Source organism: Enhydra lutris, unplaced genomic scaffold (genome assembly GCF_002288905.1).
Source record: "Enhydra lutris kenyoni isolate GAN:26980312 unplaced genomic scaffold, ASM228890v2 scaffoldscaffold4, whole genome shotgun sequence".
Taxonomy (NCBI): Eukaryota; Metazoa; Chordata; class Mammalia; order Carnivora; family Mustelidae; genus Enhydra; species Enhydra lutris.
The window spans coordinates 32646793-32661137 of record NW_019154088.1 but is presented as its reverse complement, the minus strand read 5'-3'; the positions used below and the strand labels follow the sequence as shown (position 1 = coordinate 32661137).

The 14345-nt window shown below is 46.1% G+C and overlaps 1 protein-coding gene across 3 annotated transcripts in view; it reads left to right on the top strand.

The window, feature by feature from the left end:
* The first annotated feature begins 1106 nt into the window (after positions 1 to 1106).
* LOC111160932 (egl-9 family hypoxia inducible factor 3) overlaps positions 1107 to 14345 on the top strand; it is a 28804-nt gene continuing 15565 nt past the window's right edge. For 2 of the 3 annotated variants that reach the window (XR_002641520.1, XM_022524334.1), the window contains exon 1: positions 1107 to 1783. Coding sequence is in view for 2 of the 3 variants with exons in the window: in XM_022524334.1 (XP_022380042.1) it covers positions 1427 to 1783 (357 nt within the window). In the remaining variant the exon portion in view is untranslated. The remainder of the gene's footprint in view (positions 1784 to 14345) is intronic. The other variant, XM_022524344.1, reaches the window with a different exon arrangement.

The following is a 14345-nucleotide window of genomic DNA, read 5'->3' as shown; positions in this document are numbered from 1 at the left end:
TTCTTCCTTTCATATCTCTCCCCTAGCCTGCTGAGCAGAGAGGGCTATCGGAAGGAGAATGAAAGTGAAAAAGCTGTAGAGGATTGTGTACAAAATACACAATACCTGTAAAACTTGTACATTCTTTTGTTCCACTTAAATGAAGAACCTGAATGTAATCTAATGTAAAATTTAAAATATGGAAATAACTTTGCATGCTATTTACGAACCTTTTCCCCCTGATTCTAATCTCTGGTGTTTGGTAGGAAAGGGAATGAAAAAAATTCATAAAGCAGTCAGCTTACCTTTGGATAACTAAAAAGTTTTTCAGGTGGTGTCCATCCCTCCTGCGTAAGTGTAGTTTCTTGTAAAAAGAAAAAGTGAGCTTGGAGACCTAGAATTTAGTCTGTCTTTTGGGGGATATACTTAGATGGTTGTTACAAGAGCATGTGATTAATTCTGAAGGCAGACTTTCAGAACACCCTATTTGAGTAAGCAGCTTGCAAAAGAAGTCGACGAAAACATACCACAAATCAAAATACAGCATTTTCAGGGTTCAATCAGATAAGATCCAGCATTTCTTCATTGTGCATCTCCCCCCCCCCCCCATTGAGAGGACACAGGGCTTTGGGGACACAGGGGTTAGGGAAATGTTTGAGTTCAAACTGGATTTCTCCCAGTCCTCAATGGCTTGAGTCTCCTGACCTGGGTCAAACAGCAGAATCAAGGGTAATAAGGAAAGGAACCAGGTGAAGCTAGAACCAGATCACGGTTTAATACACATACTTGTTCCTGAGTTTGTTATTCTGTTCAAGAGGTGACCGGCCCAAAACGCGGCCGTAATCTGTGCTGATTTCATTTACATTTCCAGAGTTGGGATCCAGGTTTTCAAGTTTGCGATGGGACTTTAGGCAAAACATATGCAAATCGACCACAGTCTAAAAATTCCGTCTGTTCTCCAGCCCCTCCTCTAGTCACAAACAAGCGCGGCTGGCACAGGGCAGCGGTAGTCGGGGAGCGGGTCGGGGACGGGCCCGGGGAGGGCTGTCCCGGAGGCGGGCCCGGGGCGGGGCCTGGGCGGGGCCCGTGACGCGCAGAGTCGGCCGGCTTGGGGGCTGGACCTCAGCCTCTCCCCGCCTGGGGCCGCCGCCGCACCAGTGGTGGCTCCGCATCTCCAAAAGGGGCCCTCCGACTCCTCGCTAGGGCAGTCCGGCGCCGGGTTGTGGAGCCCCGCGCGACTCTCACTGGCCTATCAAGGGATCCCTCCTCCAGAGTTTAGAGCAACTTTCCCCTCTTCCCCTGCGCGGCGGCGGCGGCTCGGGGACAGTGGCCACCTCAGGTAGCTGAACCCCGGGCCACGCTCCCCGCGCCTCGGCTGCGCGCGCGCGTCGGTCGCCCCGGGTCTCCGTGCACGCTGGGGATCCCCGAGCTCGGCTCTGAGGGCGAGATGCCCCTGGGACACATCATGAGGCTGGATCTGGAGAAAATCGCCCTGGAGTACATCGTGCCCTGTCTGCACGAGGTCGGCTTCTGCTACCTGGACAACTTCCTCGGCGAGGTTGTGGGCGACTGCGTCCTGGAACGCGTCAAGCAGCTGCACTGCAACGGGGCCCTGCGGGACGGCCAGTTGGCGGGGCCGCGCGCCGGCGTCTCCAAGCGGCACCTGCGGGGCGACCAGATCACGTGGATCGGGGGCAACGAGGAGGGCTGCGAGGCCATCAGCTTCCTCCTGTCCCTCATCGACAGGCTGGTCCTGTACTGCGGGAGCCGGCTGGGCAAATACTACGTCAAGGAAAGATCCAAGGTAGGACGCGCGCGGGTTCCCCGCCGCCGCTGTAGCCCGCGGGGACTGGGGACTTGCGGAGCCCGCGGTCTGTTGGCTTCTCGGGGCTGCGGTAGTTTTTCACCTGCGAAGCGAGCAGTCGGTCTGCTTCCCCCTTCCCCCACCCCTCCTCCGAGCGAAAATCCAGACTAAGGGACTCAGGTGTGTCGTTACGGTGACCTTCTGTTAACTGAAATAATGGGTCCGGTGGGTGGTGCGAACCGGACAAGCTCTGGTTTTTTTGGTCTGGTTGTAACACGTCAATGTTCTCAAAGGTCCAGACGAGGGACAGGTTATTGGAAACATTGCGTATGATCTGAGACACGTGCGAATTCATGCTGCTAAATGGCCACTTTAAAGTCACCTACTGTTGTACTTCATGGTGTTCAGAGGGCATTTTGAAAAAAGAGCGCGCTTCAAGTCTTCTGGAGACGGTTGTGATTTTTTAGTGTGGCAATTGGTGTGTGGAGTTTGGCAGGTGGGAAGAAAGTTTGTCCCGTGAAAGAGTAAAGCTGCTCTTCCCTTTTGAGAGGTGTCCTTGGCTTGTTGCGCCCAGGACGCTCCTAGATCAACTGCTTGATTAGAACATTCATTCTCTCCTGGTGCTGAGCCGTACACCACCACCACCTTCCCTTTCCTAACTCTCAGATCCACTCAAAACAGCTTGTTAAGTGATGGGGAGTACACCTTGGGAAAGAAATCCATATTTTTGTTCACAGGGCCAGAAGTGACTGCCTGGGTGGTAATTTATCTTGGAAACATTAACAGGTAGATTGGCAGAACTACGGGCCGTGTGGTACCCTGATGTTGGTCCGTGTACCTTACTCTCGGATAGTTCAGCTACTTAGTCTTTTCTACAGATGGTAATTCTGCCATTTTCCAGTGGCAGTTCTGAGTGATTTGCCCTTTTATTGTGGACTGGTCAGGGGGCACGTGAAGCTGTGGAAAACTTTTACGTTAACACTAGTGAGGCAAGTGTGTGCTAGCACAAGAAGAAAGGCGCACCATTCTTCAACAATACATGTAGTTATTTCTCAGTTCAAGACTGACTCTTTGATAAAACATACCCTTATCGTCTCATCTCTCTCATAGACTCAGGACAGTTTAAATAAAGGGCAAGTGGTGAAGACTGGAAATGTGTGGAAAGGAAGAGGTTGGAGTGGGGGAACCCAGTTGTTGAGAAAACACATTGCTGTATGCCTTTCAAGCCGGGAGGACATGAATAGAATGTCTGAGAGCACTTACTAATCAGACACAAATAAAGTAAATCTTGGGAGAAAATGCTGCTTTCTAAATTTTATTTTGATTTGGGGAAAATTCAGTTACCTGGACTCTGGAAGGTTGACGTTGAGGTGTTTCTTTGCTCCTTTATCGTTTGGGTGATTAGAAAGCCATTTGTCTAGGTTGGTTTTGGTTTTGCACAGAGTGACCTTGCCTCCCTGGGGCGGGAATGGGGAGGGGGGAAGGGCCGGCCTCAGTGTTGCAGAAGTGGGTGTTGCTTCAGTCTGGAAGAGCAGATGGCTGCCTTATCAGTTTTTCAAGTTTCATTTCAGCTCAGGTGCTAAGATTTTACCCCCAGCATTCTGGGAACGTAATTTGCTCAGAGGGAGGGCAGAATTAGCTGGTAGAAAGATGTCAGGAACAGATTTGAGAAAGTTAGGTGTTTGTATTTACCTGTGACTTAAAGGACCGTCCGTGCTGGGGTTGTAGGCTAGAATTTGACTGACAAATTGAATGAGAAACACTGTGTACGCCTGGGTAAGGGAAAAGAAAGATCTCTAGGATAAGATTCTTCAGTTATAGATTCTCTTCTGGGGAGAACAAATAACTTCTCAGTTAACCCTTTCAGAAGGTGACTGAATTGAAAAGAGAAATACATGTTTTGTCCCTAGCTAGATCTCTAGCTTTTCTTTGGTTGTTTTTGCACAAAGCTCTTCATTCCGGTCTTTTAGAAAAATCACCTCTAGGCTGGGCTATTCCGTGGCCAACTGGATTATTAGAGTCAAAAATAAAAAGGCTTGATTGGCTTGTTATACCGTTGTCCTTAGCTTTGTGGCCTTGGGTCTTACTAAAGCATGATTTACAGTAGTTTTACATTAACTTTCTTCTCTTCCTCATCTGAGTGCCTTACTCCATGCTGCTTCCCAGAGTAGTGATGTAAACCCAGTTTCCAGCTGCATCCTCCAAGCAGGTTTTGAGTAGAAACTAAATTTTTGAAAGGTAGGATGTATACATTTATCTTCAGAAGTTATTTCTAAAGTCTTATTATGGAAAATTTCAAACATGTATATGAGGTACAGAGGTCAGTGTAGTGAATTTTGCTCCGATGACCCATTTTCAGCATTCGCAACAGTTTTTTTGTTGTTGTTGTTTTGTTTTTTTGGGATATTTCTTGGAGTTTTATCTATTAACCCACTCATCCTAATTAAATACTTTTTTTCCCTTGGACTTTTAAAGGTCATTGAATAATGCAAGAACGCCCTTTATCTCAATGAAGCAAAAGCAAAAACAAAGGCATTGGGAATAAAATAGAAATATATATATATGTTGGACCTAAAGTTGAAATAGTGGAAGAGACTGGAAAGAAATGTTAAAGGCTTCCTCCTTACTGCCAAAAAAGGTGTTACCAGTCAGAATTTATCTTCCTCCACTTTGTTGGAGAAAAATCCAAGGGTGCTGGAGACCCTCTGGGGAAGGAGTTTCCTAAAATGCACAGCGGCATGGCGCCCCCTAACTTCAAGCATGGTCATTGCGTCCAGGCTATCAAGAGATTTCTTATCTATTACTCCCTTTTGGAGAATTCAGACCCCATCCAAGATAAATAGTGGTCATAATTTGCTCCTTTTGCTTTGGCTGCCTAGATCTTGGAAATGGAAATGGCTGTTTTCCAGAGAACGTGTAATTTATGGAACCAAATGTTCTCCTGCTTGAAGCATCTCACTGTAGGCTCACTATTTAGTCACTTTAAGAATAATAACTACTTTTTATTGAGCTGTTTGCCCTGTCTGGCACGGTGCTAAGCACTTTATAAACACTGTCTATCTGATTTAGCCTTCAGAATCACAGTCTTCAGCAAACTGAGTGATTAAATCATTTCCCCAAGGTCGCAAATTGAATGGTAAACCGCAGTTTATCCTATAGGTGTTAGGGACTTAGGCGTGGGCTTGGGAACTTTGTGGCCTCAGGTAAGTTGTTTACTTTTCATAAAGTGTAAAACAAGGGGTAATAATACCTTAAAGCTTTTTGGGGGAAGGAGTATTAAATAAGATAACGTACATAAAATTCTTAGCGGAATTCTGTACCCCGGTGAATGTGGTTGTAAGTTGAGGATTTAGAACTCTAACCCAGATCTGACTCCGGGGTTTATGTTCTTGACTGTTCTCCTTTTCGTCCTTTGATTTGTTCAGTGGTGTTTGCTCTGTGTGGGGTGCTCTGCAGGGCCCGAGGACACCAAGGTAAACAGGCATCATCTCTGCCTCATAGAGCTTCCATTCCCATGTACTGTGGAATCGTAGGATCCCGTAGTTCCACTCAATTCTCAAGCTTAAAACAGCGAATAGACAAAAACATTGAAGCATTGAAGAAGAAAGTGGAACGCGGGGCTAATGTTTTCCTTCTGTTATTTGCAGGGAAAGTGTTCGCTAACAGGTTGGTTGGTAGGATCCCCTGCCTGGTGTAGTTCTGGACAGTGGGGTCACAGGAGTTGTATTGTGAACAGATAGATCAGCCCTCCTGATGCAGCACAGACAAAAGATGACTCAGCGATAAGTTGTGAATAAAAGAAAATGTGTTGCAAGGTAGTAGACCTGTTCCTCTCCAGCTGAGCACTGACAGTTGTGGCCCACCGTTCTCCGGTGATATCGGGAATATCTTTGCCTCAGGGGCGCTTCTTATGGTTGCAAAAATGGCATAATATACGTCAAAGATTAGGATATGTCTCAGGACCCAAGTGCAGGAAATGCGATCAGGGTTCACAGAAGACTGGGGCCATGAACTAGGAACCTGAAAGTCCAAAGGACAGCTGGTGTGTTAGTTGTTTTCTCTGAAGGTTTATGGCCCTCATCTTTGCTTCTCTGAGTGTGCTCTTGAATTCTGCCCCAATCTACTTACCATCTAGCTTTGGCTCCTTCTCCATGCATCTGGCTCAAGATGGCTGCCTCACAATGGCCACCTCAGCCTCAGTCTGAAATCAACAGAAACTTGACGAACATTCTAGAATCCTTGTTTTCATTCTCTGGAGGAAAGTCTGAGGGTTTCACCTTGGTCCTGGGGACCTGTCAGTCTGGGTTGGGGTGGTAGTGGGAATGTATAATCATATGAAACCACAGTTGCCAGGGCCGAAGAAAGGTCCAGTTCTTAGCATGGTGTTTGAGGACTAGATACCATGCACAGTGTCTCTGTAATTAAGACTTTATTTATTTATTTATTTTTTTAAGATTTTATTTATTTGACAGACAGAGATCACAAGCAGGCAGAGAGGCAGGCAGAGAGACAGGAGGAAGCAGGCTCCCTGCTGAGCAGAGAGCCCGATGCGGGACTCGATCCCAGGACTCCGAGATCATGACCTGAGCCGAAGGCAGCGGCCCAACCCACTGAGCCACCCAGGTGCCCCTGTAATTAAGACTTTAAAAGTCTGTCTGTGAATAAGATATTTTAGGGGGAGAGTCACTGAGTTTGAAGCACTGGAATATCTTCTAGTAGGGATGTGAAGAATGTCTAGAAAAGGTTTTTATTTCAAAATAATTGAGCTCCTGGAGGAAGGATATTAATTCAAGGAAATAATTTGTAGGATACAACCTCAGTGACGGGAAAGCAAGTTTCCCCATTGGGTGGGTTTTCATAATATTCTTGGTGAATTTTGTTGAATGACACTTAGGAGCAAGGAAAAGACTTGGGGTGTGTGTGTGTGAGCGCGCATGCGTTTACCTTATAATTTCTTTTGCTCAATTTTGGGCCTCTGGCCATTCCACCACAACTTACCTGCTTGCATTGAAGTTGCAAATCAGTGGGTATCAGCTTAATTTATTTATTCACAAAACATTAAATGCCTTGCACTGTGGTGGACCTGTACATAGATATGCAAAGGGATGTGGAAAGTGGTTATAGAACTACCTAAAAAGAGGGGCACCTGGGTGGCTCAGTCGTTAAGCATCTGCATTCAGCTCAGGTCAGGATTCCAGGGTTCTGGGATTGAGGCCCGCATCAGGCTCTCTGCTGGGAGGGAAGCCTGCTTCTCCCTCTCTCTCAGCTTGTGCTCCCTCTCTTGCTGCGTCTCTCGCTGTCAAATAAATAAATAAAATGTAAAACAAAAAACCCTACCTAAAAAGAAGTACACTGAAAACGGAGTAGGGTGAGATCGTTGTCACCAACTTTGCTTTTTCTTTTTCTGGTTAAACAGTCCCCTCGTTCACTTATTCATCATGTTTGTTTTTCTTCTTCGGGCCCTCAACAGTTTCTCTGTTTACTTAAAATGAGAAGTGACCAAAATGTACTTAAAATTTAAGTGACCAAAAATACACAGACCTTTAATAAGAGGTCTTTAGAGCTAGAGAGGTATGAGAAATCACACCTATCCAGTCCGCCAGTCAGTCAGCAGGTAAGGTGTTTTTATATTTGGAGAGATGAGCTCTTTCGCAAGCCATGGGGAAGGGATTAGGGTGTGCCTTGGGCTGGAGCAAGGAAAGGTGTTTTAGAGAGGGGCTGGCCTCGTGAGTCAGGTAGACTAGAAGACAGGGTCCTTAGGTTAATTCAGCCACCTCAGCATGCAACTTGGGAATTTAAAATACAGTGAAGACTTAAAATTGATAGACACCCTTAGGTGGAATTATGTGCGCTCGACCTTGGGTATCATGAATTATTTCCCTTTCTGACCTTGTTCAGCTCGGGCAAAATTTGTAAATTCCTTCCTGTATCCTGACTCTGGCTAGAAAAATTTCAAATTTGTAAATAACAAGCAGCCTTGCATGTTACAACACCATTCCGAAGACACACCATGTATAGACGATTTCTCTGCCGAAACTCTAAGGTGGGGTGGTTTAACCCAGCAGGAGCGGAGGGTGTCTGCGAAGTATCTCCAGGCGCCCCAGCGCCATGCTCTTCAGGATGAAATGTGGAGGACCTCGCCTGTGAGCCAGGTTTGCTCCGTTTGGCAAGACCTCTGCCTCTGACACACCCTTGTGGCCTTGGGTACATTAAGTGACATTTTGACCCAAGTCTATTGAGCACCCAGGAAGCAGTTTGCTGGCTAGCCTTCTAGGCTTTGCAGGTAACCTTCCAGAGAGAAGGTTCTTCGTTCCTTTTTCATTATTACAGCAACAGATTTGACCATTCCTTTGTAGTATCACTTCATAGTTGTTAAGTAATATTCCTCTAAGAAATGGGTGTCATTTTCCTCTAGTGTTTGTCAAATGCTGGCGTTCTGACGGTCGGTAATGATAGTTCAGATGTATTCTGCTGGGCCCCTGCCAGGGGTGCCCAGCGGGTAGTGGAATCCAGAGGCACTGGAATTGTAAATGCGACAGACAAATCATTTTATGATGCCAGACTAAGGAATTCGGTTTTGGCAGGTGGCCAAGAGCCGTTGATTTGGCTCATATTCAGAGCCCTGTGTCTGTTTGCCAAGCGAGATTAGTTAGCTTGGTTCATTGTACATAGAATTTATACCCTGTTTCCCTTGATTATCTCAATCTTAAACCAGGGTGGCACTTAACCTGAATTTCGTATCTTCTTTCGATCTTGATCTGTGGGTTACATTCCCATTCTCCGTTTGGTGAGTCGGGAGCGACTGAGGGTTGTATTTTTCACCCCCTCCCCCAACTTGATCCCAGCCTTCCGGACCTGTGGGTGTTCGGTCGTATAATGCAGGCTTTCAGATCCGGGACTGGATTCAGTCTGTACTTCCTTGCTGGGCAGCCCTCATGTTCTGTGCTACAGGAATCCCTCCTTATCAGGCCATGCCAGGTTTTCATCCTTCAGGAGATAGAGTGATCAGTGTTTCTCAAGTTCTGGAATAAGTGTGCCTCTTTCATACTAAATGTTATTTTTCCTTCCAAAATGAGGCCAAAATGCTATTACCATGTTTAAAAAGTTCCAAGCTACAAAGGATCAGAGAGTATGATGGTAGTCTTGATTATTTTTTTCACCGGGAAGGAAACAAAATGACAGACTCAATTCCAGGTGTCAGTGACATCTATTTTTGGTTCGGTTGGGGGAATGTGAAGTTGTTTTGAAGTGTTCGGGATAATATTCTTTTGAGCATTACTTGGAAGTGGTAAGGACCTACGGTTTTAAACAGTCTGAATTTCTCTGGGAGCTTTGCTCTGTGTTCTCCCGACACAACACAGCACATAGAACAAAGATTCTGCCTGTGCCCCTCATTCCACGCCCCCTCCTATGTCTCCCCGTCTTTCTAGTTAAACCTGAGAGAGAGCTCAGTGCTCCACACAGAACTGACAGGGAGTCTTTGTATGTGTGTGTGCGCTTTTGGGTTTTTCTGGATGGCTCCTTTTGTTTTGTTTTGTTTTGTTTTGTTTTTTTAAAGATTTTATTTATTTACTTGACAGACAGAGATCACAAGCAGGCAGAGAGGCAGGCAGAGAGAGAGAGAGAGAGAGAGGAGGAAGCAGGCTCCCTGCGGAGCAGAGAGCCCAGTGTGGGCCTCCATCCCAGAACCCTGGGATCATGACCTGAGCCCAAGGCAGAGGCTTTAACCCACTGAGCCACCCAGGCGCCCCTGGATGGCTCCTTTTGGATTCATACTGTTTTGCAGGTTAATTTGAATTACTGGAGTGGGTGGAAGAACAAAACCTTTTCATTTTTAATTTTAATTATTTAATAATTTCTTTTAAGATTTTATCTTCTAAGGAATCTCTGCACCCAGCGTGGGGCTCAAACTCACAACCCCAAAATCAAGAGTCCCATGCTCTAGTGACTGATCCAGCCAGGCGCCGCCTATATAGGACCTTTTTAAAACACAAAATATTGGGGCACCTGGGTGGCTTGGTCAATAAGCGGCTGCCTTCAGCTCAGTTCATGATCCCAGGGTCATGAGATTGAGCCCCACATGGGCTCCCTGCTCGGCTGGAAGCCTGCTTCTCCCTCTTCCAGTCGCCCTGCTTGTGTTCCCTCTCTTGCTATGTCTCTCTCTCTGTCAAATAAATAAAATCTTTTAAAAACAAACAAAATATCAAACACTCAGGCAGGAACATGCAATATTATTGGTTCAGACTTGGCCTGTTTTGGATTTTTGTTTTTGTGTTGTGTTTGGTTCATTGTGGAACCTCAGGTTTTGTCTTTTTTTCCTCAAACCTTTTAACTAAATTTTGTTTTGCTCTCCTACTAGGAATCCCTGGGGAGGGAATTATTTTAAAGAGCCTTATTTTAACCATAAATCACCTGCCTTTGTTTCTTGTGAACGATCACTCCTGTGATCCATTTTAATGTGATTTTAATGTGGTTTTGCCAGAATGTAAGTAGTCCAAAACCCAACACTAATCATGTCATCTCCATGCTTTCAGCAGACTAAACCACACTCTCACCCCAGTTTCTATTGTATGTGCTGCAAACTTCTTACTGTGTCATTTAAGGCCCTCCATGTCTGACCCCATTTGACCCCATCTGACCCTACTGTGCTTAATCTCCTGATGACCGACTTCTCCCTCCCACTCCCTGAAATGCTAGAAGCTGATTTGCCAGGCACACTGAGCATCCCTGTCTTCTACTGTTCAGAATCCATCTTAGTGACTTCTCCATGAAGCTGTCCCTCCTGCTTCCCAGAACTCTGTGGGTAGCTCAGTCCAAGCCTCCCTGCTACATACAGACATACCTGTATTTACTTACTTAGTTACCCTACCCTCCATTTACTTACAAACTCCGGCAGAGACTGTTAAGCTTGATAGAAACTTCTAGTGCCTCGGAATAGTCTCTTAAAATTCATAGGTGCTTGCCTTAATTTCATTATCTTCAAAAGGAACTTTGATTTCAAAGGATGTCAGGGTGTCAGAAAAGCTATAAATATTTTGTTAGGTGAAAAAAAGATTTTGCAGTGTGGCCCCTAATTTGATGTCAAAGTCTTTAAATATTTTATTATATTAACATGCTCTGAAGGAGCATCTCAAAGACAAGACTTTGGCTTTATGAGGTTTTTTTTTTTTTCCCTCAGTTGTGAAATTTTATTCTTGGCCCCAGCAAGTACCGGGGTCACGCCCAGATCTTGGCAGCTCACACATTTGGACGGGTCTGGCGCCGGGAAGCAAGAAAACCCTGGACCGTGAGCTTAGAGCCGTGGCTTCTGGCAAGTGGGGTCTCAGGACCTCCATCGCCACTTATTAATGAATGAGATGGATTTTTGTTTCTATGTAAAGTTCTTTATTTAGTTGGTACCTACCACTAGACCCTAGGATGGGCTTGTTACATTTTCATTCATCTCGCCTTGACTCTGGGCGAGCCTGTTTTCTGAGCCCTGCTTTCCTTATCTACACCGTGGCTACGATGCTCTTTCTCTGCCTCCGGGATTATAGGGAATTAAATGACAATTGAGACCGAATTTCCATCTGAGAGGGCAGATGGGTGCTCTCAGCACTTCTTATTTGATTCCAGAAGCGACTCCTACCAGCGGTCACACTCCAGCGCTGACGTGACAGTAATCCACAGCCATGCCACCGAGTTAAAATTGGAATGTTTCCTGCCAGCTTCAGGAATCACACTGCCAAGCCTGGGCCAGAAACTGCCTGAGGAATTCCTCTCCCTTCCTGCTGTTACCCACCTCCTCCAGGTACCCACCACCCTCCCCAGATTAACAAGCACCGGTGGTTGGTGACTCTCCACCGTCTAGGAGGAGGCGTTGCTCAAAAACTCTTGGTTTGGCCACAGAATCGCCATGGTTTGCAGAGTGGGGTGGTTGGGTCAGCTGCATCAGCCTCATCTAGAAACTTGCCGAAAATGCAAGTTCTTGGGCCTCTCCCCAGACCTCATCAGTCAGAAGCTTGTGAGCCCGCCAGGTGATTCTCATACTTGCTCAAGTTGGAGAAACCGTGAAATGAATCAGAGGAGGCTGAAGAGGGGTGGGGCTGTATCTTCTACACTTTCCCTATTTGTGAGAAAATTAGAGTTCAGTCGTTTGCTCAGATCTGAGTGTTTTTATTGCTAAGACGAAAACATACAAGCTCGTGAGGCTCATCTGGGAGATTTCTGAGAAAAACCCACCACCTGTGAACATGTTAGGATCTTTTTTTTCTGTTGTTTGTATCAGTAAACAAGTTTTCTAGAGCCAGAATTGGAGCGCAGCTTGGAACTGATGGCCTCCTCTTTCTGTGAAATGGCGGGGGAGGGGGGGCGCGGCGGTGAGAATCTTGGTTAAGGACTGCAGGGTGTGGCCACCCTCCATGTGCCCAACAGTGTCGCAAGAAGTGGGAGCTGAAGGCTCCACGAGGAAGGGGGACAGGCCCCTCGTGATTTTGGATGAGCGCAGACCACACGCATAAACCGCCTGGCTTAGATGCTAACTGCCTGTGCTCCCTGTGAATCCCACACAGAAGCCTAGAATGGTTTCTGGCCCTCCAGGGTTGGGGATGGCTGCCCCATGGGAGACCTGAGAAGGCAGACGGGGGTGGGTTGAAAAGCGGACAACCAAATCCAGCTTGGTGGGAATCGATGATAGGACCTGGAGAAGGGCCGGCAGGAGCAGCTGCTTGTCCTTTTCTTCCTTCTGCGTGGAGGTCTTTGAATCCTCAGTTAAAGGTTTGACTCTGCATCTGGTAAGTCAGGAGAGTCATCTGAGAATCAACCTCCTTGCTTTATCTTGGAGTTGAAGCGGTTGCCCTGGAAATAAGAGCACCTGTTTTCAGTTAACAAATGCTTCCTGATATTTTAGAAGTGGTGTTTAGTGGTGGAAGGACCATGCTTAGTTCTACAACGTTCCATGAGTTACTTTGGGTTTCTCCTCCGCTATAAACTGGGGCTTTGTATAGGTCTTAGAAGAACATGGGGACACATAAATGAATGATCCCTGTCCCCCAGATTCAGAGCCAGCCACCCCTTTATTTCTAGTCTCCTCGCTGCACCCCCAAATAGTTTATACTTCGCTCTCAGAGGAGCTTTTTACTTTCTTCTCCTCTAAGTTACCCCTGTGGGACTCACCCCTCCTCTGGGCTTCAGTGGGCCTGTAGCCAGCGTATTCTAGTTAACGTGCTTTTTAGAAAGTTCTGTGTACAGTGATTTCCGGTTGACACCGTACTGCTGGAGTTGTCTCCTGAGCAAGCTCGGCGTATGAGTAAGGACAGCTTAATCTCATCTCTGGCATTCCTTTGTGTTTACCAGGTGCCTCTCCTTTGACAAAACACTTTTGTATTTCCTTGAAGATTTTTTCTTCCTTGGTCATTTATCTTCTGACTTTGAAACAAGTGTGAAAACCTTGGCGGGTGTTGACCTGAGCTAACAAGAAAAGGTCCCGAGACGCCGACCTCCTCCCATGGAACCCCAGGCCTGGGGTTTAGAGTGGGCGTGAGTTTGCCCTTCAGTGGGAGGATCTGAAGCAAAGACCCTGTGGACAGCTGGTGCTTTCCACCAGGAGTGAATCAGTCTCCTTTACCCCGTGCTTCTGTTAACCGCTCTCCTGCCTTGAAGCGTTTGTTCACAGACTCAATACGAGCGCCCTTCTTTTTCATATTTTTGTCTTTTTTTTTTTTCCTTTACAGTTTTCTACGATTATGGAATGGGTGCTAGGCAAGGGTGAGAGGGATTTAAATACTTCAAGTAGAACTGAAGATCTCTGTTCCCCCCAAACGGGTGACTTGGCTAGTGTTGGGCATTAGGTAAGCGGTACTGATGAGGCATAGCTTGGTGATGGAGGCTTCACACTCCGCAGCCAGAGTGACTGGGTTCGAAAAGGCAAGGGACTGAAACTCCTGGTGCCTCAGTTTCCCCATCTGTAAAATGGACCTGAAGAGGGCTCCTGCCTCATGAGGTTATTTATGAATATTGAGTGAGGGAATATTCATGAAGCACACGGAACAGTGTCAGGCACGTAGTAAGCACTATACAGAATGTTCAGTAAATCATTGTGTCTCCTCAATGTCCTAAGTTCTGATTCCAGCTGATTTGCTGTGTGTCATTTCTTTAATTGAGCTGATACATTTTGCCAGGTGTTGAAGGGCACATGTAAATATAAGATCTGGCTTCCTAGAAAATAATCTGACTTTATTTACTCCAGCATAGCTGCAGTGTCCCTAGAGAATTGTAGGTAGTGTTTTGGCTGGTTTCTCTTAGCTTAAGAAGATTGTTTCAAGGCATTTTTCATGATGTGTTTTGACTGGTAACTTTTATTTTTATTACCCATTTATAAAATCTTGTCTTCCCAATTATATTTGAGTTATGATTTCCTTAACATGTTTGAGGATTCATGGCTGAAGAGAACTTAAGGACAGACACACCTAGTTTCTGAGAGTCCTGCAACCACAAACATTCTTGTTTTCTCTTATTTTCAGAGCCTTTCTGAGAGCTGCAGGTAAAATTTTGTTCTTCTGATAAGCCTATTTCTAACATCAAA